The sequence below is a fragment of the Schistocerca americana genome, chromosome 8 (genome assembly GCF_021461395.2).
Source record: "Schistocerca americana isolate TAMUIC-IGC-003095 chromosome 8, iqSchAmer2.1, whole genome shotgun sequence".
Taxonomy (NCBI): Eukaryota; Metazoa; Arthropoda; class Insecta; order Orthoptera; family Acrididae; genus Schistocerca; species Schistocerca americana.
The window spans coordinates 507,415,852-507,441,705 of NC_060126.1; the positions used below are offsets into that span (position 1 = coordinate 507,415,852).

Sequence of the window (25,854 nt, forward strand, 5' to 3'; positions counted from 1 at the left end):
AAGAAACTCAATGACAGTTCTGTATAGTGCCACCACCTGTTGGAACTTTGTGAAACTATAGAGGCTGAAGTGAGAATATTCCATGATGTCTCACGACAAATTCCGTATTTTATTACTGAAATTGGCAAGGAAAAAAAGTGTTGATGGCAAGGAAAAAAGTGTTGGATTACTTATTGAATGTCCATTGTAAATTTATGTTATGAAATAAATTGTTTCTTCAAAAAATGAAATTGTTCTTTCTGCATACGGAAGGACGTTTAATAACAAGAAATAGCCTTCTTAAGTAGTATACAGAAGAAATGCTTTTGTATTGTAGGAAGCAGCAATGGCAAAACTGGCTGCATCAGAAGCTGCTACATTCTGCTCTCATCAGGCAATACAGGTTCTTGGAGGAATGGGCTATGTGAGTGACATGCCAGCAGAGAGGCATTATCGAGATGCACGCATTACTGAGATATATGAAGGAACGTCTGAAATTCAAAGACTTGTGATTGCTTCCAATATTGCAAAGGAATATGGACTGTAAGCATGGGGCTTTGGTTTAACATTAACGATAATTGGGTTGCTGATGTCCTCTTAATCTTGTAAACAAGATTAAGGAAAAGTACAGATGGAACGTAGACGTAATACACAGAGGCAGCTTGTGTGAACCTGTGGAGTTCTACCCGACGGGAGGCCCTAGCCACACGGCATTTCATTTTTCTCATTGTTTGCACGAAAGGAAAGTGACAGCTGTTTTTCCTCTTAACATTTGTTGTACTTTATTATTTGCTAATTCAGCTGCAAAATGTATGTGGATGTCCATTTGTCAACAGTCACATGTGTAAAGAATTGTCACAGTTGCTCTCTAGAAAAATTACCATAATTATTCTGAGACTGCACTACACACCCTTGTTAAGTAACTACTTCATTAGTCTCATGTCTCAATATTAAATCAAAATGTTCATGCCTAGAGTGTTGTTTCGCTGCAGTATTTGTGAGAAGTGACTTTTTTTTTTACCCTTGAGTACTTTATATGCACTGTATGGCTGGAGTATTTTAATAATGTTATATTGACTGAGGTCTCTTACATCATTATAGGAAAATGTTTACTGTACAGTGCACAATTTTAATAATGAATGTTTACAATATTTGAATAGTAACATTTATTTTATTTATTGCATATTCTTTTATAAAAGAGGCAAATAAGAGTGCTGTATATTATATATTTTGATATAAACATTTTGTATAAGAATTTGTACGTGTAATATTTTATCATTGTGAGAAATACAAATAATCCTGTACATATGTTTTCTGATTTTAGATCTGAGAATCAATATCACATGCCTGTTTTCCAAGCAATATTCCAAATAAATTTTGATTTATTTTGAAATTTACCCATATTTGTAAAAAAGTAGTGATGAATCTTCAGACTTCCACGAAAGCTAATTTGCCATGTATTTGTGTACATATTTAATAATACATCAGTGTGGAGAATAGTAGAGACTAGAAGGCAGTATTTGCTTTGGCATGTGCAGTGATTGTGATGAATACCTAGAATGAAGGAGTTAATGCTGTAAATGTTATTATATTTTGTAATACTGTAATTGTTACATACTACAGAATTATATATAAAATTACCTTTTTATGTACAAATGTGCTGGTGTCCTGCCATATTAAATCATCTCAATTTAAAGCATAAATGCACTGCAATCCATGAAGGGATTAAACAAAATGCAATTTTTGCCACTAAGTGAATTATATACAGCCTGGGGAAAAGTAAAGTTTCTGATTAGACTTGTGGTATACGTGTAAGACAAAAGTTACAAAATATTTCAAATAACTTATAACTGATACTAACTTACTGAAGGGGAATGTATGAAGTCAGTGAAGTTACATGCTCAGGATGTATGATGCAAATGTGGCACTTTAGCTTTTGCAGGGTATGAAGCGTGCAATAAAATTCCTGATGTGACTGTTAATAGGGGAAAAACAGATACAGTACAAAGTAGACACAACATGTTCCCTGTCTGACTATGGGTGCAAAATAGCACACAAAGGGTGTGTCATATTAAAATGCAATGTAACATTTTTCAGTGTAGTAATATCCAAATCTTGCGTGAGTAGCACAGAGCGATGTTGGCACTAGTTAAAGCAGTGGCAAGACAATACACAGCATTTGCTGTACAGGTATGGCAGGAAAGGGGAGGGGGGAGAGCAGCTCATATCATTTGTGCAGTTAATAATAAAACAGTTTTGAGATTTCATGATAGTGGGTATGTTAGTACTAGCCAGTGTCCATTACAGTTACTTAGTTGGGTAGTTACATGTTCTGGGGACCATTTTGCACAACAGATCATAATGGTGTGGAATCAGACATTTTACATTCACATCAGAAATTAATTTGTTCATATGGTTACATACCTAACATTTCTAAGTGGTGTTGTGTGTTTTTTTGAACTTGTTCTGGCTGCCTTTAAACTGATACTTAATCAGTACCTCCAGCTGTTTGGCAGGTAGGATGCATGTTTGGTTGGCAAAAAGCCTTCTTCTGAATTAGCCAACACTACACACACACACACACACACACACACACACACACACACACACACACACACGCACGCACGCACAGTGTCTCACTGGCCTCCGTAGCCAGACACAGTGGTCATGTGTGCGAGAGTTGCATTTGTGTGTGTGTGTGTGTGTGTGTGTGTGTTTTAGCTAATTGAGAAGAAGGCTTTTTGGTTGAAAGCTTAGTTGTTTAACACGTTCTTTGTTGTTCCTGTCTGCTACTCAACATTTCCACTATGTGGTGAGTAGAAATCTATCCTTTTCAAAATACTGTCATTATTCCTTCCTGGGTTTTCCTCTGTTCATTTAAAATATTTCTTTATTTGTAATATTCTTTCACCTGCTCGCATCATTACATCAAAATTTGAACTTGTAAAATGCTGTTCAGTGCCAGTTTCAATCAGATCTATGCATATGTCTGTTGACAGTATATGACAATATTCCATCCTGGATTTACCATTATTTGTTTGTATCTACATCTACATATATACTCCGCTAGCCACAAGGCGGTGTGTGGCGGAGGGACTATTCACGCCAAATTTCTTATGTCTGTTGAAACTGATACTGATCAATGTTTTGCAGGTTCTGAGTTTTAATCTGATGATTACAGTATCTGAAATAATGTTATAAATAAAGAAATATAATATGCAATCTAGACAGCTTTATTCACAAAATATCCACTATAATCACAAGCTCACCCAGGAAATTTATTTCCTTTACTGATATACTGGTCTTGTATAAATTATCTGCATGGCCAGGAGCATAATCAATGGGTGGAGCATGGAGATGATGTAATAGTCTGTACATTTAAAGGTAGATTCTGTTGTATGTAAGATGTACGCGTAAGTAAGATGAATGTGATATGTAAGAAACGGACAGAATGCATAGAATTAATTTTGAAGCCTATTTACATATTTTTGTATTTGTGAATGTAATATTTAAATATTACAACAGTTACTTTCATGTCATGTTTTTCTGCTCTTTAAATATCATATGGTTGCTGTAGTTTACTCAAGATTATTATGTAAGAATTGAAATTTGCTTACCTTCTCAGTTTCAATTTTGCTTTTGTGATACTGGCATCATCCAGGTTTAATATGAACCTCCTATAACCAAGTACCCACAGTTTTATGTAATCAGATATGTCAATCCTTGTTGCATCAAAACTAAATTGCTGCTGGTCATGTTTATTTAGCCTGTGCTGAAGGTCTTTAAGATTCTGGTTTGGAAATGACCACTCATTAAGAATGAAATATTTCACATTCTCTCCAGCTTCATATATTTTCTTTTGTAGTTTAAATAACCTGCCAATCAAGAGAATGAGTTTTATAAACCATATTGTGAGAGTGATAGCATGTAACAAAAATTTGCTAACATTACATACATTGTTCAGAATTTTATTATTGTGTATAGCACATAAAAAGAAATTGGAAAATACCTGCCAAAGCTAAGATCGTGATATACAAGCCACATTATTTGCCAATTTTGACCTGTCAAAATGTTGGAGTTGGGCAACGAAAGATCTGAGCAGAATACAAGCACTTTTTATGAGGGATCATTGGTAAGACGAGAAGGGACGAGATAAGGAGTGAAACAATGTGAAACACCCTGCAGATCAAGCTCTTAAAAAACTATGGAGATGAGTAGCTGAAACAGTTTGGACATGTTAAAAGAATGGGACCAGCTGGACATGTTAAAAGAATGGGACCAGAAAGACTTCCAAGAAGACCCCTAGAATGGACAGAATCTGGACGAAGACCACGAAGAAGATGGAGAAACGTGGTGAAGGATGATGTGAAGCCCAGAGGATCCAATGTGAGGAGGTGCTCAGTGGCAGACTGTGGGCGAAAGGAGAAGCTGGAAAGATCCTCTGTGAATGACCTGCATAAGCAGAAACGTTTCAGGAAGAAGAAAAAGCTTACAAACACCAAAATGTTATGAATATAAATGAAGAAGTGGAGGTTGTTGCAAGGTGGATAAAACACTGCATTTGTTCATCATATAGATCACAGTGTCACTAACAGGTAACACAAAGATGGTAACATTTATTTTCAGTTTCTCAAAGTGTATTCTGTGGACACTGATAGCAGCAACATATAAAAGGAATAAGAGAATACTAAGAAACCCTATTTTATCACTAGCATTGTAAGAAATTAAGGAGATGATGTAGAATGAGAAAAAAGAAAGAAACATATATGAGCTACCTAAACTTTTTTTCCAGAAAACTCAAGAGTTGCTATCACCCATTTTAATACTGCTGTTCACAATGAGGCAAAGCATAAAGTTAGTGAATACATTCTTTTCCAACTGTGCTGCTGCTGCTGCCTTTGAGAGACTTACACAATTCACATGTTTGTTTACATACTGAAGCTGATTTCCAAATTTTTCTTTGTGAGAGACCACATGTGTCAGATAGTTCCAATTCAAGATTATGGATTCTAATATTTTACTACTCGTGTCATTTTCACATAATTTTTCATTGACTGTGTCAGTAATGGTGTGTATGATTATATATTTTTGAGCATTTGCAAGTGCTGTAAAGAGCTTGTACTATAATTTTCAATGCAATAGGGCCTGCAGCTGTGATGCATTTTTTGAATGATTTTGTGTTGCCTTTAGCTGCCATTCTCTTCATTTAATGTACAATTGTACAATTTCGGCCTTAGACAATTTTCAAGTATCGAAAACGGAAGCATTATACATAAGATATAATACTAACACTTGTGATTTTGAGTTAGGAACAAGTCATATCTGTAGATATACTAAGCACATGATAACTTACTTTATGGATGATTTGTAACAATGTTATGTGAAGAATAGATGCTAAGTCACAGATCATCATCATCATCATCATCAGCCAATTCAATCATTAAATGATGTGGTGTTTGAGTCGTGGATTCAGGTAGGCTTTCAGCAGTCTTCTCCAATTGGGACGGTGTTGGGCAGTTCTCTGCCAGGTGTTACCAGCGATCTTCTTGATGTCTTTGTCCCATCTGTCTGGTGGTCTTCCTCTAGGCCTCCAGTGCTCTCTCGGACTCCACTCCAGTACTAGCTTCGTCCATCTGTTGTCTTTTCTTCTTGCGACGTGGCCAGCCCACTGCCATTTCAAGGAACCTACTGTCTCCAAGACACTAACAAGTCTAAGTCACAGATAGGCACTACAAAACAACTGTCACAAAATAAGCTTTCATCCAACAAGGCCTTTGTCAAAAATAAATGACAGACATACACAGACTGTCATGCAAACGCAACTCTTACACACATGACCACAGTCTGTAGCAGCTGGAGCTGGACTGAGCCTAGTCTGGCTTCAGCAGCCACAGACTGTGGTTATGTGCATGTGAGTTGTATTTGTGCGTGCATGCGCGCGCGTTTGTGTGTGTGTGTGTGTGTGTGTGTGTGTGTGTGTGTGTGTGTGTGTGTGTGAGATCTATTTTTCACAAACGCCTTGTTGGCCAACAGCGTGTTCTGTGACAATATGTTTGTTGTGCCTATATTTATTTATTTATTGGTCCAAGAATCAGTTTTGTACATTGTTTGTACATGTGATATAGGACAGTGGTAAACCTAGTTAGTTTACAATACAGTAGTTATTTTGACTACATTGTTGACATAATAAAAATGCATAATAATGTAGGTTGGTGTACTACATTGCTTCTACATGTGATAATAACAGTTATGAAGTGAGATGACATGATAAGCTCAATGTAAACTATATTATGAATTGACAATTAGTGACATTTGGCAAATGAAGTTTACTTATTACGATGTTCCATAAACTCGGACAAAGAATAGAAGCAGTGGTCAACCAAGAACTGTTTTAACTTTATTTTAAATTGCATTTAATGTTGGTATGCATTTTAGGTAAGAAGGCGTATGGTTATATAACATAGCTCCAGAATGATACATTCCTCATTTGCATAAGTTTGTATTTACTGTGTTCCTGTGTAGGTTCATCTTCTATCTAGTTTCATTTGTGTGTATATCATAGTTGTGTCTGAAGAGATTTTCTTTTTTTAAGATGCTCCCTTTTGTGAAAATTAGTATTTCATATATATACGAGTGAGGCAGTAGCAATATTTTCAGAATTTTAAAAAGGGGTCTACAGGAATCCTTACATTTAGCTTTTTTTATAACCCTGATAATCTTTTTCTGTATTTTAAATGTTTTGTAGTATTTGTGGAATTCCCCCAAAAAATTATTCCATACATAAGTAGCGACTGCATACTGCAATGATATATTGTCAGCACCGATGAGCAACTTGTATTTTGAGTGACGATCCTAACAGCATATGCTAGTGAATTCAGTCTCTTATTTAAATTTAAATTTTGTATGACTGACCTTTGACACATTTTTTCCTTCAATAGTGAAAACAGAGTTTGCAGGATGGAGGTTTTGTGTGGTATGAAAGTTAACTGCCACAGTTTTTTCAGAATTTATGATGAGTCTATTGCTCTCGAACCAGTGTGTTAAGGTACGCATAACTGATACTGCAGTCTCCTTTAGATTTTCCTCATTCTGTGATTTAATTAGAATATTAGTGTCATCTGCAAACAGGATAGTGGTTCCATAATGTATTTTAATAGCCAAGTCATTTACATACAGCAGAAATAGGACAGGTCCTAGAACTGACCCTTGTGGGACTCCATACTTTATTTTCTGCTCATCACTGTAAAAACTAGAAAATTTTTTTTCACAATCTGTGTGTTTTATTTCTGTAATCTGCCAACAATTACTGAGATACGACTGGATCCACTTTTCAGACTGGCTTCGTAATTCCATAATTACTTAATTTACACAAGAGAATGCCATGATCAGTTATATCAAATGCTTTACTTAGATCCATAAATATTCCAGATACAAAACTCGAACTCGGGACCTTTGCCATTCGCGGGCAAGTGCTCTACCATCTGAGCTACCGGAGCATGACTCACGCCCGGTATCCACAGCTTTACCTCTGCCAGTATCTCGTCTCCTACCTTACAAACTTTACAGAAGCTCTCCTGCGAACCTTGCAGAACTAGCACTCCTGAAAGAAAGGATGCTGCGGAGACATGGCAGAGTGAAAATCTCATTCTGGAAACATCCCGCAGGCTGTGGCTAAGCCATGTCTCCGCAGTATCGTTTCTTTCAGGAGTGCTAGTTCTGCAAGGTTTGCAGGAGAGCTTCTGTGAAGTTTGGAAGGTAGGAGACGAGATACTGGCAGAAGTAAAGCTGTGGGTACCGGGCATGAGTCGTGCTTCGGTAGCTCAGATGGTAGAGCACTTGCCCGTGAAAGGCAAAGGTCCCGAGTTCGAGTCTCGGTCGGGCACACAGTTTTAATCTGCCAGGAAGTTTCATATCAGCGCACACTCCGCTGCAGAGTAAAAATCTCATTCTGGATTCCAGATACATGTTGTTTATCATCCACTGCTTTTAATACTTCATTTAAGAAGGCAAAAATTGCTGACTGAGTTGACTTTCCAGCTCTGAACCCATGTTGGGAGTCACTTATCAGCCTCTCTTTATTGAAGAAAACTTTTAGTCTTCTAAGGAACATTTTTTCCATAACTTTGCTGAAGCCCAACAAAACTGAAACTGATCTGTAATTAGCAATATCACTTTTTGCACCCTTCTTATGCAAAGGTGTTACTTTTGCAGTTTTTAGGTTATTTGGAAATACACCACTCTCAAAAGATGAATTTACGATGTCTGTTAGTGGTTCCACAATAAATGTAGCACTAGCTTTGATAATAGCATCTGGTATCTCATCAACACCCACTGAATATTTATTAGGTAATTCTTTTAGGGTTCTTGACAGTTCCTCAGGTGTTGCTGGATACAGGAATAATGTGTTTGAATGAATTTTTTGATCTGTTTGTCATGGTGTGTATTTATTAACTGCTGTGCTGTATTTGGGAAGTTATCGTTGGAAGCACTAGCAACATGTTTGGGGTCAGTTAGTTTATTTTTGTTCATAATCAGCTGTATATTACCGTGATTAATTGGCATGATACCCATTTATTTCCTTATAATTTGCCAGGTTGCTTTAGCTTTACTCTTGGAATCACACAATTTTTTGTCATTTTCCAGGTTTTTTGCTTTTGAAATAACTCGTGTTGGTATTCTTTTGTATCTTTTGAAATATGCAGTAAAGTCAGGACTGGTATTATGCTTGGAGTACTCATACAACCTCTTTTTTTTTATTTAAGGAAAAGCCATTTAAAAAAAAATGTTTGAATGTAGCCATAAACTTATCATATTTCTCATTGGTCTCATTACAGTCATATACATCTTTCCAACTTTCACCCTCTAGGAGAGAACAAAAATATTCCTCATTTTTTATACTGAAATTCCTTACAGTGTGTTGTATTCAACTGTGAATTTGGTGTCCTGAAAGATTCATTGCAAGAATATGAGCATAGTGATCGCTAAAACCCATGTTTACAACTTGTGTGTTATAGCCATATTTGCATGTATTTATCAAGATCTGATCAATAATAGATGCGGAGGTAGGTGTTTCTCAAGTTGGTTCAGTTACTGTAGGACTGATGTTGAACGATTGTAGTAAATTTATAATGTAATCTTTGAATTTATTGGATTTCGAGAAATCAATATTAAAGTCACCACATATAATTGTATTTTTCTTGGGAGAGAGAATTTCTTCCAAGAGTTCCTCCATGTGATTGTAAAACACTTTTTTGTCTCTATCTGGTGACATGTATACACAAATAATAAATGTATTTTGCCTTGGTAGTTCAGCAATAGAGAGTCTATATCTTTTTTACAGGACAGTTTAATATTTAGTTACAGTATTGAATTCAGTATTTTCTTTAACATATATACAAGTACCCCCATGACTCGATATTTTCCTAAAAACATGCTTGCAAGTTTGAACTGAGGAAGGTATGTTTGCTCTAACATATCTTGTCTGAGCCAGTGTTCTGTAAAGGATAGTACAGAAATATCATTTAGGTCATTTAATATTATTTCTATTTCATTTAGTTTATTTGGGAGCGACCGAACATTTTGATGGAGTAATTTAAAATTAGAGACAAGGAGGGAATCATTTCTTGCTTGATCACTTACCTCACTATTTGAGCTAGTGTACTTAGTGGTAAAAAATCCTCATGTTTTCCAGGGATGGTATTCATGGTGTTTACCGTGTGGCTTGCTGGTTCACCGTTTGTGGGTTCCTGCCTTTCTTCTGTCGCAATGTTCCCAACTTTCACTTTTTTTCCATCCTTTTTCACCCATCTGTCTATTAACGACTGCCTTGTTGCTGCATTTGATGGCTTGAAATCGACCTAGTAAGTGTGTTGTTATGACTTTCATTGGGCTTATTTTTTGTTATAAAATGGTCCATAACTGTCCTTTTTGTGTGTGTGTGTGTGCGCGTGTGTCACTTTCTATCTGATTGTCCATTTGCATATGCTTTTTTCCTGTACCAGTACTTGATTTTTCAGTTTTCTCCATGTGTATGAAAGAAGCAAGCCTATTAGAAATGCGAGTCTTTCCTTGTTTGTTTACATGTAAGCCATGAGTTGTATATTCATTTCTTTTCAGGCGTTCGATTTCGAAATTCACAGATAACCTCTTTCTACACACGCCTGTGGCAGTGTTGATTTTTTGTAACATAATGCAGTTTGCAGCTTTGATTTTTCCATTTAGACCTTGTGCATCATGTCTAAGTGGTATTGGATGAATTATTACATTTGTTTTTTTGCATGAGTTTAAGTATGTATTCCAAAAGGATCTTTCATGTTCCTCTGCAATTCTTCCAGAGGTTTAGTTGACGGAGAAGTTATCAGTTAATTTGTCTGCGTTTTTCACAACTTCTTTAATTGGCACACCAGGTTTTATAATACTTTGCACACTGAATGTTTTGCCTAATTCATCTTGTAGTATGCTCCCACAGTTTCTGCCATGACTGTTGCTTAAAACAAGAATTTTATTCCCTTTTATAGCAGTTGTCTGAGGCCTAACAGATCGCGAGTTTTCACACGAAACATGGTTATGGTTTTTCACTGCATTTTGCTCATTATGAGGTACTTGTGCTTCTGAATCCTTGATTTTAATCTTCATAGCACTGTTTTCTTCTTGCAACACTTTTTTAACTTCTACGACTTAGCATCTCCACTATATGGTGAGTAGCAACTATCCTTTTCATTATATTGTTACATTCCATCCTGGATTTTCCTATGTTTTATGGATGATTTTTTTTATTAGTAACACGGAGTGATAGGGGCAACAACATACATGGCATAATTTATTACTAAAAATCATCCGTAAAGTAAGCTATAATGCACGTAGGATATCTACAGATATGAATAGTTCGTAAATCAAAATCACAAGTGGCACTAATGTATAACGCTTCTGTTTTAGATACTTGAAAATGGCCTAAGGCTGAGATTGTACAATTGTACATGAAATAAAGAGAAGGGCAGCTGAAGGCAACATGAAATCATTCAAAAAAACTTGTACTAGTTTATCATTAATTGTAAACTTACTTATTACTTTTTATAAACTTTTGCAACAGCACCCTTGTTCAAAAACAACTGTTCCTCAATTTCATTGTATATTGCAGTGCATATCTGGCTGAATAAACATACTTTTTTTTTTTGGTTGAGAATTTTTGCTACAAGTGTTATGTATACCAGTAATTTATTTCATCATAAATTTTACAGTTACTGCAAATATTTAACATGTCATGTAACCCTAGTTCTGTCTTTTAATAGGAGTGTATGTTGTCTGTATATATAAAAAATTAAGGCTGTTGCTTAATTTGTTGGTGACAACTCCAAAAAATTTCAAAGAAACAGAAAATTTTATACCAAGTTTTTCTCTTGCCATAATAGATATCTCTTTTTGGTTATTAATCAGTCCAGTGCCTAAAGACAACAAGTAGTACTTGTCACGTATTAGGCCAATAAATTAAAAGAGAATCGGGAAGCTTAGTTTAAAATTATTTGTTTTCTGTTTTGTAAAGTCTTACATCTGCATCCAAATAGGTACTCCACAAGCCACCATAAGGTGTGTGGCAGAGGATACCCATACCGCTACCTATCATTTCCCTTCCTGTTCCACTCGCAAGTAGAGCAAGGGAAAAATGACTGTCTGTACCTCTCCGTATGAGCCCTAATTTAATCTTTGTGGTCCTTAAATGCGATGTATGTTGGCGGGTGCAAAACTGTTCAGTAGTCAGCTTCAAATGCCAATTCCCTAAATTTATCAGTAGTGTTTCCCCGAAAAGAAAGCCGCCTTCCCTCCAGGAATTCCCACATGAGTTTCCAAAGCAGCTCTGTAACTTATGTGTCGTTCGAACCTACCGGTAACAAATCTAGCATTCCCCCTGTGATTTGCTCAAATGTCTTCCTTCAATCCAACCTGGTACGGATCCCGAACCATAGAGCAGTACTCAAGAATAGGTCGCACTAGCGTCCTATATGCGATCTCCTTTACAGGTGAGTCACTCTTTCCTAAAATTTTCCCAATAAGCCGAAGTCAACCATTTGCCTTCTCTACCACAGTTTTCACATGCTTCTTTCACCTCATTTTGCTTTGCAACGTTCTGCCCAGATATTTAAATGCCTTGACTGTGTCAAGCTGGACACTAGTAATACTGTATCTGAACATTACAGGTTTGTTCTTCCTACTCATTCGCATTAATGTACATCTTACCACATTTAGGACTAGCTGCCATTCATCACACCTATTGGGAATTTTGTCTAAGTCATCTTGTATCTTCCTACAGTCACTCAACTTTGACAGCTTACTATACACCACAGCATCAGCAGCAGACAACCACAGACTGCTGCCCACCCTGTCTGCCAAATCATCTATGTATATAGAGAACAACAGTGGTTCTATTACACTTCTCTAGGGCACTCCTCACAATGCTCTGGTCTCTAATGAACACGTGCCATCAAGGAGAACATACTGGGTCCTATTATTTAAGAAGTCTATGAGCCAGTCACATATCTTTGAACTTATTCCATATTCTCGTACCTCCGTTAACAGCATGCGATGGGGCATTTTGTCAAATGCTTTCTGGAAATCTAGAAGTATGGAGTCTGGCTGTTGCCCTTCATCCATAGTTCTCAGTATATTATGTGAGAAAAGGACAAGTTGAGTTTAGCACAAGCGATGCTTTCTAAAACCATGCTGATTTGTGGACATCAACTGCTTAGCCTCAAGATTGATTATATTTGAACTGAAAATGTGTTCAAGGATTCTGCAGCAAACACAAGTTAGGGATGTTGGTCTGTAATTTTGTGGGTCCGTTCTTTTACCTTTACTGGAGTCACTTGCACTTCTTTCCGATTGCTTGGACTTTGTGTCGGTCGAGAGATTCATGATAAATGCAATATAGGCAAGGGGCCAATGCCGTAGAGTACTCTTTTGTAAAATTGGACTGGGATTCCATCCAGATCTGGTGATTTATTTGTTTTCAAATATTTAAGTTTCTTCTCTATGCCAGGTATGCTTCTGTCTATTTCATCCATATGGGAGTTTGGCCAATGGTCAAATGACGGTATGTTTGTAAAGTTCTCGTGTACGAACGATTTCTTGAACATGAAATTTAAAACTTCGGCTTTCATTTTGCTATCTTCAACTGCCAGACCAGACTGGTCAACAAGGGACTGAATGGAAGCCTTAGACCCGCTTAGCAATTTGACGTATGACCCGAATTACCTCGGGTTCTCTGCTAGATCATTTGCTAAGGCGTGACGAGGGTAGTAGTTGTATGCTTCGTACGTAGATCTTTTCACAGACATATGAAGCTCTATTAACCTCTGCTTGTCATCATTTGTGTGTCCCCATTTGAATCTAGAGTGCAACAGCCTCTGTTGCCTCAGCATCTTATCAATTTCGTTATTAAACCATGGTGGGTCTTTTCCATCCTTTATCCACTTACTAGACACGAACTCTCCAGACCACGATTTACAATCTGCTTAAATTTTGCCCATAATTCCCCTACATCCATCTTACTAGTACTAAGTGATTCACTGTCTAAGTAAGATGTTAATAACTGCTTATCTGTTGTATTTAGCAGAAACACTCTCTTAGTCTGCTGAGCTAGCTGCTCAAGACAACCAGCTACTTTGCAGCACAACTTGAATGCTGTTCTCAAACATGGGATGGGTTAGTTGCTGTTCCTTTGCAGGCTTTCCTGACAGATCTGTTACAAATAAACTTTTCAGGTTTGCTGCCAGATAACATTGTACATCTCTCACAATATTTCACTGAACCCAGTTTTTGACATCTTCAGGTGGCAGCAGTTGCTGTAGTCACTCCTATAAGACATGACGTGATAAGCGCACGGCAGCATCGAAATTTATCAGGCCAGGAGCAGGAATTATGCTTGCACAGAGAGATGCTCACAGTTGTATCACAGTCTGTGAAGTGTGTGTCTTCATGATCTTTGCTTGTGCTAAGCATGGCTTGCTTCACTTGCAGCAATTTAAGCTGCCTTCTTGGGTTCCTGCCTAACTGCATTTTTGGAAATGAACTGCCAGTATCCTTCGTTTACGAATCAGATGGAGGTAACAAAATCGAAGAAACTCATTCCCCAGAGAATGTATATCTTTGAATATTGCAGAACATTCGTATTATACTCAAAATAAATTCACAGTATGTGTTGAAAACACTGACATAAAAAAATAAATTTAAAAAAACCTACTTCAGAATGTGAACCTTCTTATTTCGATTGTGTAATCCATATCTTTATCCACTAAGTACTCTGAAAATGTGAGATTTTTGTCTTTTGTGTTGGTATCACAGTATCTTTCGAAGGCTTAAATCAGTGATGCATTGTTCCCAGATGTTAAATTGTGAAGGTGATGTGTACTCTTTGTGATCAAAAGTATTTGGGCACCCCGAAAAACATACATTTTTCATATTAGGTGCATTGTGTTGCCACCTACTGCCAGGTACTCCATATCAATGACTTCAGTAGTCATTAGATATCATGAGAGAGCAGAATGGGGTGCTCCACAGAACTCATGGACTTTTAATGTTGTCAGGTGATTGGGTGTCACTTGTGTCATATGTCTGTATGCAAGATTTCCAAACTCCTAAACATCCCTAGATCCATTGTTTCCTATGTCATAGTGAAGCGGAAATGTGAAGGGACATGTACAGCACAAAAGCATACAGGCCGACCTCGTCTGTTGAGTGACAGAGATCGCTGACAGTTGAAGAGGGTCATAATGTGTAATAGGCAGACATCTATCCAGACCATCACACAGGAATTCCAGACTGCATCATATCCACTGCAAGTACTATGACAGTTAAGGGGCAGGTGAGAAAAGATGGATTTCATGGTCGAGCGGCTGCTCATAAGCGACACATCATGCCTGTAAATGCCAAATGAAGCCTCGCTTGGTGTAAGGAGCATAAACATTGGACGATTAAACAGTGGAAAAACATTGTGTGGAGTGACGAATCACGGTACACAATGTGGCGATCTGATGGCAGGGTGTGGGTATGGTGAATGCCCGGTGAATGTCATCTGCCAGCGTTTGTACTGCCAACAGTAAAATTCGGAGGTGGTGGTGTTATGGCGTGGTCATGTTTTTCATGGAAGGGGCTTGCACCTGTTGTTGTTTTGCTTGACACTATCACAGCATAGGTCTGCAATGATGTTTTAAGCACCTTCTTGCTTCCCTCTACTGCAGAACAATTCACGGATGGCGATTGCATCTCTCAACGCAATCGAGCACCTGTTCACAATGCACAGCCTGTGGTGGAGTGGTTTCATAATAATAACATCCCTGTAATGGACTGGCCTGCACAAAGTCCTGACCTGAATCCTTTGGGATGTTTTGGAATGCTGACTTCGTGTCAGGCCTCGCCAACTGACATCGATACCTCTCCTTAGTGAAGCACTCCTGCCATTCCCCAAGAAACCTTCCAGCACCTGATTGAAAGTATGCCTGCGAGAGTGGAAGCTGTCATCAGGGCTAATGGTGGGCCAACATCGTATTGATTTCCAGCATTACCGATGGAGGGCGCTACGAACTTGCAAGTCATTTTCAGCCAGGTGTCCGGATACTTTTGATCACATAGTGTATGTGATAAATCTTTAATACACCATTGCCTTGAAATGACGTACTGCAAGTTACAGTGAAAAACAGCTAAATATTTCATTCAGGAATCATTGAATATTCAGATGCCAGGGTGGTGGAGCTGTGTCCTGCTTTAATAAGTAGTCTCTAGAATACTCAATAATTTTAGGAACAAGCCAGTTTTTCAGGAATATGTTGCTCCAGTAACCATATTGTGATCAAAAAAGAAAAGTCCATAAACTTTTATCAGTGATACAGAGCAAAACACACAGACTTTGGGGTTGAATTGTTCATGTTCCAGTGTTACATGGTGATTTTGTAGCCCCATATTTGAACATTGTGCCTGCTGACTTTCCCGTGTAGGTGAAATGTAACTTCTTCACTAAAAGTTCCACAAGGCAGAAACAATGTATCTTCTTCCAAGTTTTGGAGCACACAGTTACAAAATTCTAAGTGCTTTACCTTACTGTTTGCCTGAAGAGCCTGCACCTGTACCGAGCGGGGTGGCGCAGTGGTTAGACACTGGACTCGCATTCGGGAGGACGACGGTTCAATCCCACGTCCGGCCATCCTGATTTAGGTTTTCCGTGATTTCCCTAAATCACTCCAGGCAAATGCCGGGATGGTTCCTCTGAAAGGGCACGGCCGACTTCCTTCCCAATCCTTCCCTAATCCGATGAGACCGATGACCACGCTGTCTGGTCTCCTTCCCCAAACCAACCATCCAACCAACCTGCACCTGTTGTAGATGGTACGGTTTGTACTTTAACCAGCACCTCGGTATATGCCAGATAGTTGTTTGCTGTAGTCAAAGTTCCCTACTTGCTCTGTGGGTAGATTTCATTAGGTTATGTTCAGAACTCACTCGAATGCACTCTATGTGCTCCTTCGATGCACATAATCAGCCTGGGCTTTTACCTTTGTGCAGAGAGCCAGTTTTGTCAAACTGTTTATTCCACCGACAATACTCTTCCTCATTGGAGGTTTGACGTTAAACTTATGCCAAAATGCACACTGCACCACAGTTGCAGGCTCACTTATACTGAACTTACGAGTGCAAAAAATCTTGTATTGCACAGTAGCCATCTTGCTTACAGCTAATGCACTACATGCTACGGCCAGTGTTGGATTGCTCCTATGGCAGTACTCTAAACTTTACAACATCCTTTCTCAAGTATACTTAACAGAATTCATGTACAATGTATAGTGCAGGAAATATAGCGAACTAAAATTGTGCCCATCTTTTTGAATCCTGTATTTTCCCCACTCCTATGACATGATAATCCACATATCACAAGTGCCAAATGATGAGAACTTCAAAAAAGGGTAGAAAATCTAAAAATCTGAGATACATTGCTTAAATAAAAAAATCCAAGATTGTCCACAAATCTTAAGTTTAAAACTAAGACAGTTTTCTTATTATATGTTTTAAAATAATTGCTGACATGTTTTACTGCATTACAGAAGTACAAGGTATTTATTTAAACATCAAAAGTTTAACATTATTTAACGTGAGGCAGGAATGTTTTGATGAATTTATTTCAAGAAAAACAAGCAGAGAACCCCTTACAAGATGCACAGAAAATATTGCGAGCCCACTACTACCGTTTACAGATGCGAGCACACTGCTTACTCACGGGACAACTGCCACCAGTACAGTGGTCCATGTTGGGTGCCTCGCAAAGCCAACTGGCAGCCCATGGCTCAGTGTTTGCCTCACTTCGGTCCCAACCCCCAAACCAGGGGACCATTGCTAGAAGTTGACAGGACAGGGACTTGACTTCTGGAGATGGCAGTGACATGTCAGTTCACATGACAATACAGACTGCTTTCTACATATGATAAATGCTCTCAGAAACGTAGAAATTCAAGTTCCTGATTTGTTGTCATCATCATCATCATCATCATCATCGTCATCTTCATTTCCCCTCTATCCAACATCTGGTCAGTATGGGATATCAATAGTACTTCGCTACTTTACTTGGTCTTTCCACCATTCTTCTTCCACAATTTGGTTCCATAGCAGGTTTCTCCTCCTTAAACTCATCTTTATTGTATCAATCCATCTTGTTCTTGGTCTTCCTCTTGGCCTCTTGCCCTCAATCTCAACTCTCTCGCCTTCCCAGTAAGGGTCATCACATTAATGATACCCACCTTCATTGTGTTGGTGCTGTCCGCTCCGATAGCTGAATGGTCAGCGTGACGGACTGCCATCCTAAGGGGCCCGGGTTCTATTCCCGGCTGGGTCGGGGATTTTCTCCACTCAGGGACAGTGTGTTGTGTTGGCTTCATCATCATTTCATCCCCATCTGGCGTGCAGGTCACCCAATGCGGTGCTGAATGTAATAAGACCTGCACCGAGGCGGCCGAACCTGCCCTGTTACGGGTCTCCTGGCCAATGATGCCAAACGCTCATTTCATTTCATTGTGTTGGTGCCTAGTTGCCCACTTCTCACAGTTCCCCATCACCCCAAGAACTGCGCGTCGCCTGCAGGGAATCCCCTAAACTTTTACGAGGCTGGTTTTGAAGTACCATTTCATATATAAGCTATTATTACGATGGGGTCGCCACTCCCAAACGCATTTTGGAGGTGAGGCCAGCATATGTTTAGGCTGCTCCTACCATGTTGTATATTTTGATAGTTTCATATTACTGACTTTCTTACTGAAACATGGGTGATTAGGGTATTAAACAGAACAAATCCTAATTACATTATTATGCTGTAATTATCCCCTTATGCTAAAGTAGAAAAATCTCAGAACATTTTTGTATCTGTCAAGATATGGAAGTAACTACAGTCTTTTTATTTTTTAATAGTGTTTAATATCTCCCCAAAGAACAATATGTTGACATGACACGTGTTAATATTTGCAATAATCTGTGTGGGCTAATAATAGTTTGAGCCTTGTACTGAGTCAAGATATAACAATTATCTGTTCTATTCATATAAAAACCAAGAAACCACATAGCTAGTATGAAAATGCTGGGCTCATAAAAAGTGATGCTGTTTCTCACTGAGTTAATAAATATTGCAGCTGTATATTAGCGATAAGTTGTCCTGTTCAAGTGAGAACAGCTCTGAACGATAGAAGACTCAAGGTTTCTGTAGACTGGTAATAGTACACTCAGATGTGAAGTACAGTGAAACCTTGCTTAGTGAGCACCTCCCATAACACGCAATGAGCAAAACAAATTGCAAAAAAAAAGACCCGCTTAACGAACAATGTTTCGCATAATGAATGATTTAGTGGACATCTCCAGCTGTTCACATGCGACGGGGGAAACATTCAATAATATGAACACCTTTCACTGTCGGCAGTGGCATATGAACAACGTTTTTAGTATGTACTGCTGTCTGGGTTTAGCACACTTTCTGCTACCCTCTTAGTGCAGCTTGTGATCATACATTTTCTTAAACTTGTGTTTACACAATATTTTTTGTGTGCAAATTTGAATAACCTTCGTAGAAATGTCCCCAAAGATAAAGCTGCAAGAAGACAACCATAAGAGAAAGAAAATGACCTTAGAAATGAATCATTGAAAAATGCAGATGTGGTGCGAGTATTGCTGATTTAGTACACACATACAATCGGTCTACATCAACTATTTGCACTATCCTTAAGAACAAGGACAAGAGTAAGGAGATAGATACTTCAAAGGGAGTGAGAAGAGTATCTAAACAACAGCTTAATATCCTGGATCATGTTGAAAGATTGCTCCGTATATGGGTAAATGAATAGCAATTTCAGGCAACACTATTAACAAGAACATCATTTTGTGAGAAGGTGAGAATGATTTTTGCTGACCTCATTAAGAAGATGCCAGGATAATCATTCGCCAAAGAAGTGTTTAACAGAAGCTGTTTGTGATTTGAGAAATTTGAGAGATGAACCGGTATCCACAGTGTTGTGAGGCAATGTTGATGCAGCCAGCTCTGACACAAAGGCAGCAGAGAACTTCATAAGGAATTTCAAGATGCTCGTAGATTCTGAGGATTGTCTGCTACAACAGATTTTTAATTGTGCAGAGACGGGTCCATTCTGGAAAAAGATGCTGAAGCGTACCTTTACAACAGCAGAGGAAATGCATTGCCCTGTCACAAGCCAATGAAAGACTGTCTCACACTGCTATTCTGTGCCAATGCGAGCGGCAAATTCAAAATTAACCACTGCTTGTTTACCATTCGTAAACACCTTGAACCTTCAAGAAGGGTAATATCCAGAAGAGCAGGTTAAATGTGATGTGGAGGTCCATGAACAAGGCTTTGGTGATGTGATCTTTTTTGTGATTAGATCAATGAAGTGTTTGGTCCTTCAGTGAAAAAATATTTGCTCGAGATGAATCTGCCACTCTGTCTTGCTTGTTATGGACAACACACCTGCTAATTCTCCTGGCCTACAAGACCACCCCCTTGAAGAATGTCAGTTTATCAAGATCCAATTTCTGCTCACAACACCACTCTGTTGCTCCAGCCTATGGACAAGCAGATCATTTCCTAAGATGCTCTACAGTACAGCACTCTTCGAGCATTTCTATCAGTTTTCTGAAGCTACCAATCTCACTTTCAGAGAGTTTGGGAAATATCATTTCAACATTGTTTCCTGCGTCAAGATGATTGAAAAGACGTAGGAAGGGGTTACCAAGAGAACTCTTACTTCTGCTCGGAAGAAGCTTTGGCCAAAGTGCATTTTTGAATGTGACTCTGAAGAGTCAGTACCTGTGGAGCCTGTTGTCAACAAGATTGTGTCTTTGGGCAACAACATGGGATCAGAAGTAGATAACAGTGGTATTGTTGAGTTTGTGGAAGATCACAGCCAAGAAAAGACCACCAAACAGCTTATGGAGTTGCACTGTGTTTCACAGCAGGAAGTTGTGGAGAGGAGTTCTTCAGAGGAGGAGGAGGAGGAGGCAGTGGCAGTGGCAGCAACACCAAAGCAGCATTCTTCTGGCACAATAAGAGAAATGCTGAAAGCATGAGAATCAGTTGCATTGTACATTGAAAATCATTTTCCCAATAAAGCAGTGGCTACGCGCGCTACAAATTTATTTGATGATAATGCTGTGTCACATTTTCACCAAGTGCTGAAGCATCAGCAAAAAGAAATGACTGTAGGTAGGTTCCCAGTAAAAAAGAATTAGTTGTGCATCATTAATAATAAAGTACATAATGCTATATGTATTATTATTTTTAAGTAAATGGCATGAATAACATAAATCTTTCAGTACTTTTTCTGCATGGAATGAATTATCATACTTTACATTAATTTATGTGGGATAAGTTGTTACGCTTAACGAATGTTTAGCACTAAGAGTAAGATTCTGGAATGAATTATGCTCACTGTACATGGTTCCATTGTATCCCATACATGCAACACCATAGCTTTTCTCAAGTAAAGAGGTGGGGAGTGGACTTTCAGTGAAACTTGTTTTTTGCAGAAGCGCACAGTAGCAGAGCAGGAGGAAACTTCACATGGATGGAACACAAGTACAGTAATCGCATCAGGAAAACATGCTCATGAAGCTCCTTAAAGACATGGTCATTGTGGTGCATTCAGTAAGGTGGTGTTACATACATACTGTACTTTCAAACTAAATTCCTAACTAGCTGTAGTGGCAGCAGTAGTAATAGCTTCATACCAATAATTCAAATAGATTATTGACTAGTTGTATCACAACGACCACACAGTTTTGATACGTAACAGTGTTGTTCCTTATGTACACTGATTTTTGCTGTTGGCAGGCTTTTGTGCGATTGAAATTTGTCAGTACTCATATCAGAGGAGAGTTCTAGATGGATAGTATGGTTGTAGTGCAAATGAAGTCAAGGATAGATCGCAAGCTTTCAAAACACTGTTTTTCAAGAAAGTAAAGAAAACATAGGAATGGTGTGAAATAGTTGTAGATGTAACCCCACATACGTGGTTATAAAGAGTTAATGTATTATGAACTAAGGCTCTACAACCTGTTCTTCCATTTACTCCCTGGATGACCTCTTGCACTTGGTGGATGACGCCAGCCATGATGTGTGCCGCATGCACTTTTGATGCATTCTCATCCCTAACTCTTTGGCTGCTGTAGATGTCTTTGTTACCTGCTGAGTGGAGTGTTGTGAAATTAACACATCTGTGTGTGCTTAGTAGACTGCGACTGAGCTTCTAACTGGGCAGGTCCTACCTCGCCCTGTGCTGAATATTTGTGGAGAGCTTTCTGTGATGTTTCCCTCTGTTGCTCAAAGATTTGTCACTGTCAAGATGAATGTAATTGTAGCTGTAAAAACTAGTTTCTGACTTTGAAGCCTCACTGTGAATTTAGGGTCGCAAATATGCAGAAACGTAAAGACATCTTTTCATGCAACAGTTTCTGTTCCGAACTTATTATCACCGCTTTCCGATTTTTGGTATTTGGAGGAACTATTAAGTATGTCTCTTGTCAAAACATAAGACTGTTGTGTTACACCTGTTGATGTAGACAGCTTATGGCTGCTGCTTTCAGAATGTGTTGGGGAGTTATCAGTAATAATAACATTGAGTAATTCACCCTCATTGCCACTTTGTGTCCTTATGATCTCTTCCTCACAGCAGTTAAACACCTTGTCATTTTCTTTGCAGAATAGATGATGAGAAAAATGTGATCCCATTCTGATAAACAGTAAGACAATGTGAAGTGGAATGCCGGAAAAGAGAGATCATAATAGCTAAAGTACCTAAAGAAATTCTGGTTGTATGTATAGGCTGTCATTGACACTGAAATTAGCATCCAGTGACTCTTGGGTGAAACAGGAACTGAGACTTAGGGTAGCAGAGCAAAGGCAGAAATAGTAAACTCTGTTTTCACATCTTTCTTCTGTGGGAGACTACAGTGGTGTAGAACTTTTTAAAAGAAATTTCTGCCATTTGACTTAATTGTTTTCAAATACTTCTTTACGAAGGAAACCTCAGGATATTTGCCCCAATTTAATCCTTGTACCAATGAAAAGATGAGTGAAACAAATAGTAGTGTCAATGTCATTGAGAAACAGCTGAAATCATTAAACCTGAATTAAACTCCATGGCCCGGTGGAATCCCTATCATATTTTATAACGAATTTTTGGCTCAGTTAGCACCCCTTTTAACCATAGTACGTCACTGATCCCTGGAACAAAAAACCATTCCCAGTAATTGGAAGAAAGCACATGTCACACCCATCTACAAGAAGGGTAGTAGAGGTGATCTGCATAGCTACCGAACAGTATCCTCAGTATGGATTTGCTGTAGAATCTTAGAACGTTTTCTGAGCTCTAACATAATAGGCATCTTGAACAGAAGATCACCTCCATTCCAACCAGCATGGATTCTGGAAACATCAGTCACGTGAAACCCAATTCGCCCTGTTCTAACATGACATGCAGAAAGCCTGGGTCAAGACAGTCAGGTAGATGCAGTATTTCTTGACTTCCAAGACACGTTTGACTCAGTACCACATCTACACTTATTAATCAAAAGTACAATCATACAAGATACCAAGCAAAATTTGTGACTGGATTGTGGATTGTCTGGTAGGAACAATGCGACAAGTTATGTGGGATGGAGAATCATCAACAGATGTCTTATTGTGGTCTTCCGTCCAAAGACTGGTTTGATGCAGCTCTCCACACTACTCTACCCCGTGCAAGTCTCTGAGTAACTACTGCAGCTACTTCCTCCTGAATCTGCTTACTGTATTCATTTCTTGGCCTCCCTCTATAGTTTTTACCCCTCCACACTTCCCTCTAGTACTAAATTGGTGAGCCCTTGATTCCTCCCAATGTGTCCTACCAACCCATCCCTTCTCCTAGTCAAGTTGTGCCATGAATTCCTCTTCTCCCAATTCTGTTTAGTACCTCCTCATTAGATATGTGATGTACCCATCTCATCTTCAGCATTCTTCTGTAGCACCACATTTCAAAAGCTTCTATGCTCTTCTTGTCTAAACTGTCTATAGTCCATGTTTCATTTCCATACACGGCTACACTCCAGATAAATATTTTCAGAAAATACTTCCTGAGACATATCTATACTCGATGTTAACAAATTTTGCTTCTTCAGAAACACCTTTCTTGCCATTGATAATCTACATTTTATATTGTCCCTACTTCAACCACCATCAGTTATTTTGCTTCCTAAATAAAAAAAACTCATCTACTACTTTAAGTACCTCATTTCTTAATCTAATTCCCTCAGCATCACCTGATTTAATTTAACTACATTCTATTATCCTTGTTTTGATTTTGTTGATGTTCATCTTATACTCTCCATTCAAGACATTGTCCATTCTGTTCAGCTGCTCTTTCAGGTCCTTTGCTGTCTCTGACAGCAAACCTCAAAGTTTTTATTTCTTCTCCTTGGACTTTAATTCCAGCTCCAAGTTTTTCTTGTGTTTCCTTTACTGCTTGCTCAATGTATGGGTTGAATAACACTGGGGATAGGTTACAACTCTGTCTCACTCCCTTCTCAACCACTGCTTCCCTTTCATGCCCCTCGACTCATAACTGCCATCTGATTTCTGTACAAATTGTAAATAGCCTTTGTTCACTGTATTTTACCCTGCCACTTTTAATCTATCGTCCATAAGAAGGCGAAGGGTCAGTATTGAATGACATTTTCCTACATTTCTCCTGATCCAAACTGATCTTCTCTGAGGTTGGCTTGTACCGGATTTTACATTCTTCGTATTTTGCACCCGTGACTTATTAAAGTGATAATTCGGTAATTTTCACATCTGTCAGCACCTGCTTTCTTTGGAATTGAAGTTGTTATATTCTTCTTGAAGTGTAAGTGTATTTTTCCTGTCTCATACATCTTGCTCACCAGATGGAAGAGTTCTATCATGGCTGGATCTCCCAAGGCTAACAGTAGTTCTAACGGAATGTTGCCTACTTCCGGGACCTTGTTTCAATAGAAGTCTTACAGTGCTTTGTCAAACTCTTCACGCAGTATCATATCTCCCGTTTCATCTTCGTTTACATCATCTTCCATTTTCATAATACTGCCCTCAAGTACATCTCTCTTGTGTAGACCCTTTATATACACCTTCCACCTTTCTACTTTTCCTTCTTTGCTTAGGAATGGTTTTCCATCTGAGCTCTTGATATTCATAGAGGTGTTTCTCTTTTCTCCAAAGGTCTCTTTATTTTCCTGTGGGCAGCACCTATCTTACCCCTTGTGATACATGCTTCTACATCCTTACATTTATCCTCTAGCCATTCCTGCTTAGCCATTTTGCATTTCCTATCAATCTCATTTTTTAGACATTTGTATTCCCTTTCGCTTGCTTTATTTACTGCATTTTTATGTTTTCTCCTTTCATCAATTAAATTCAATAAGCCTTGCATGTTCATGGATTTCTACTAGTCCTCGTCTTTTTACATACTTGATCCTCTGCTGCCTTCACTATTTCATCTCTCAAAGCTGCCATTTCTTCTTCACTGTATTCTGTTCCCCAGTTATAGTTAATCATTATCTAATGCTCCCTCTGAAACACTCTGCAATCTCTGGTTCTTTCAGTTCATCCAGTTTCCATCTCCATAAAATCCTGTCTTTTTGCAGTTTCTTCAGTTTTAATCTGCATGTCGTAACCAGTAAATTGTGGTCGGAGTCATTGACAGGTACAGAAGTAATTTCTAGTGTGCCCCAGGAAGTGTGTTGGGATCCTTTATGTTCAGGTTACATATTAATGATCTTGAGATGATGTTAAAAGAAACTTCAGACTTTTCACGGATGATGCAGTCATCTGCAACGAGGTACTGTCTGAGAAAAAGCTGCATAAATATTCAGTCAAATCTTGATAAGATCAGTGGTGCAAAGATTGGCACTTTGTGATGAAGCAAGCTGGGATATTTTTACTTCCCCACTTGTTTTGCCATATGCCTTGTTAAAAGTCATTTTTTCAGGAATTTTGGACGCTGGTGCGGGGCTCCTGGCATAACATCCTCATGCTGCCTATCTACCCCATCCACTGCCTTCGCCACATTCACATCAGAGTGCTCTGGACATACTATTGGTAGTGTTACATCCCATATGAAGCTCAGTTGAAAACCGCTATCCCAGTTGACGAGATCATCATGGACCCATATTCCAGTGCCTCTTTTATGATCAAGTTTCAGAACCCATTCATCTAGCACAACACCTTTTTCTGTTCAAAATTGAAGTTATGACTTTCTTTGAGACTGTGTTCCGCCACTGCAGATTTGTCAATTTGGTCAAGGTGAACACTTCTCACATGTTCTGAGCAGTGCT

General features: G+C 38.6%; 2 protein-coding genes across 2 annotated transcripts in view; one reads left to right on the forward strand and one right to left on the reverse strand.

The window, feature by feature from the left end:
* Positions 1-1,376, forward strand: part of LOC124544870 (short-chain specific acyl-CoA dehydrogenase, mitochondrial) — a 32,235-nt gene extending 30,859 nt beyond the window's left edge. The window contains exon 9 of the mRNA XM_047123586.1: positions 317-1,376. Within this exon, the coding sequence (XP_046979542.1) occupies positions 317-526 (210 nt within the window). The 3' untranslated portion in view covers positions 527-1,376. The remainder of the gene's footprint in view (positions 1-316) is intronic.
* LOC124545946 (putative fatty acyl-CoA reductase CG5065) overlaps positions 1,006-25,854 on the reverse strand; it is a 140,377-nt gene continuing 115,528 nt past the window's right edge. Inside the window, exons 6-8 of the mRNA XM_047124907.1 lie at positions 3,597-3,854; positions 1,621-1,748; positions 1,006-1,533 (exon numbers count right to left, since the gene is read on the reverse strand). Of these exons, the coding sequence (XP_046980863.1) occupies positions 1,661-1,748; positions 3,597-3,854 (346 nt within the window). The 3' untranslated portion in view covers positions 1,006-1,533; positions 1,621-1,660. The remainder of the gene's footprint in view (positions 1,534-1,620; positions 1,749-3,596; positions 3,855-25,854) is intronic.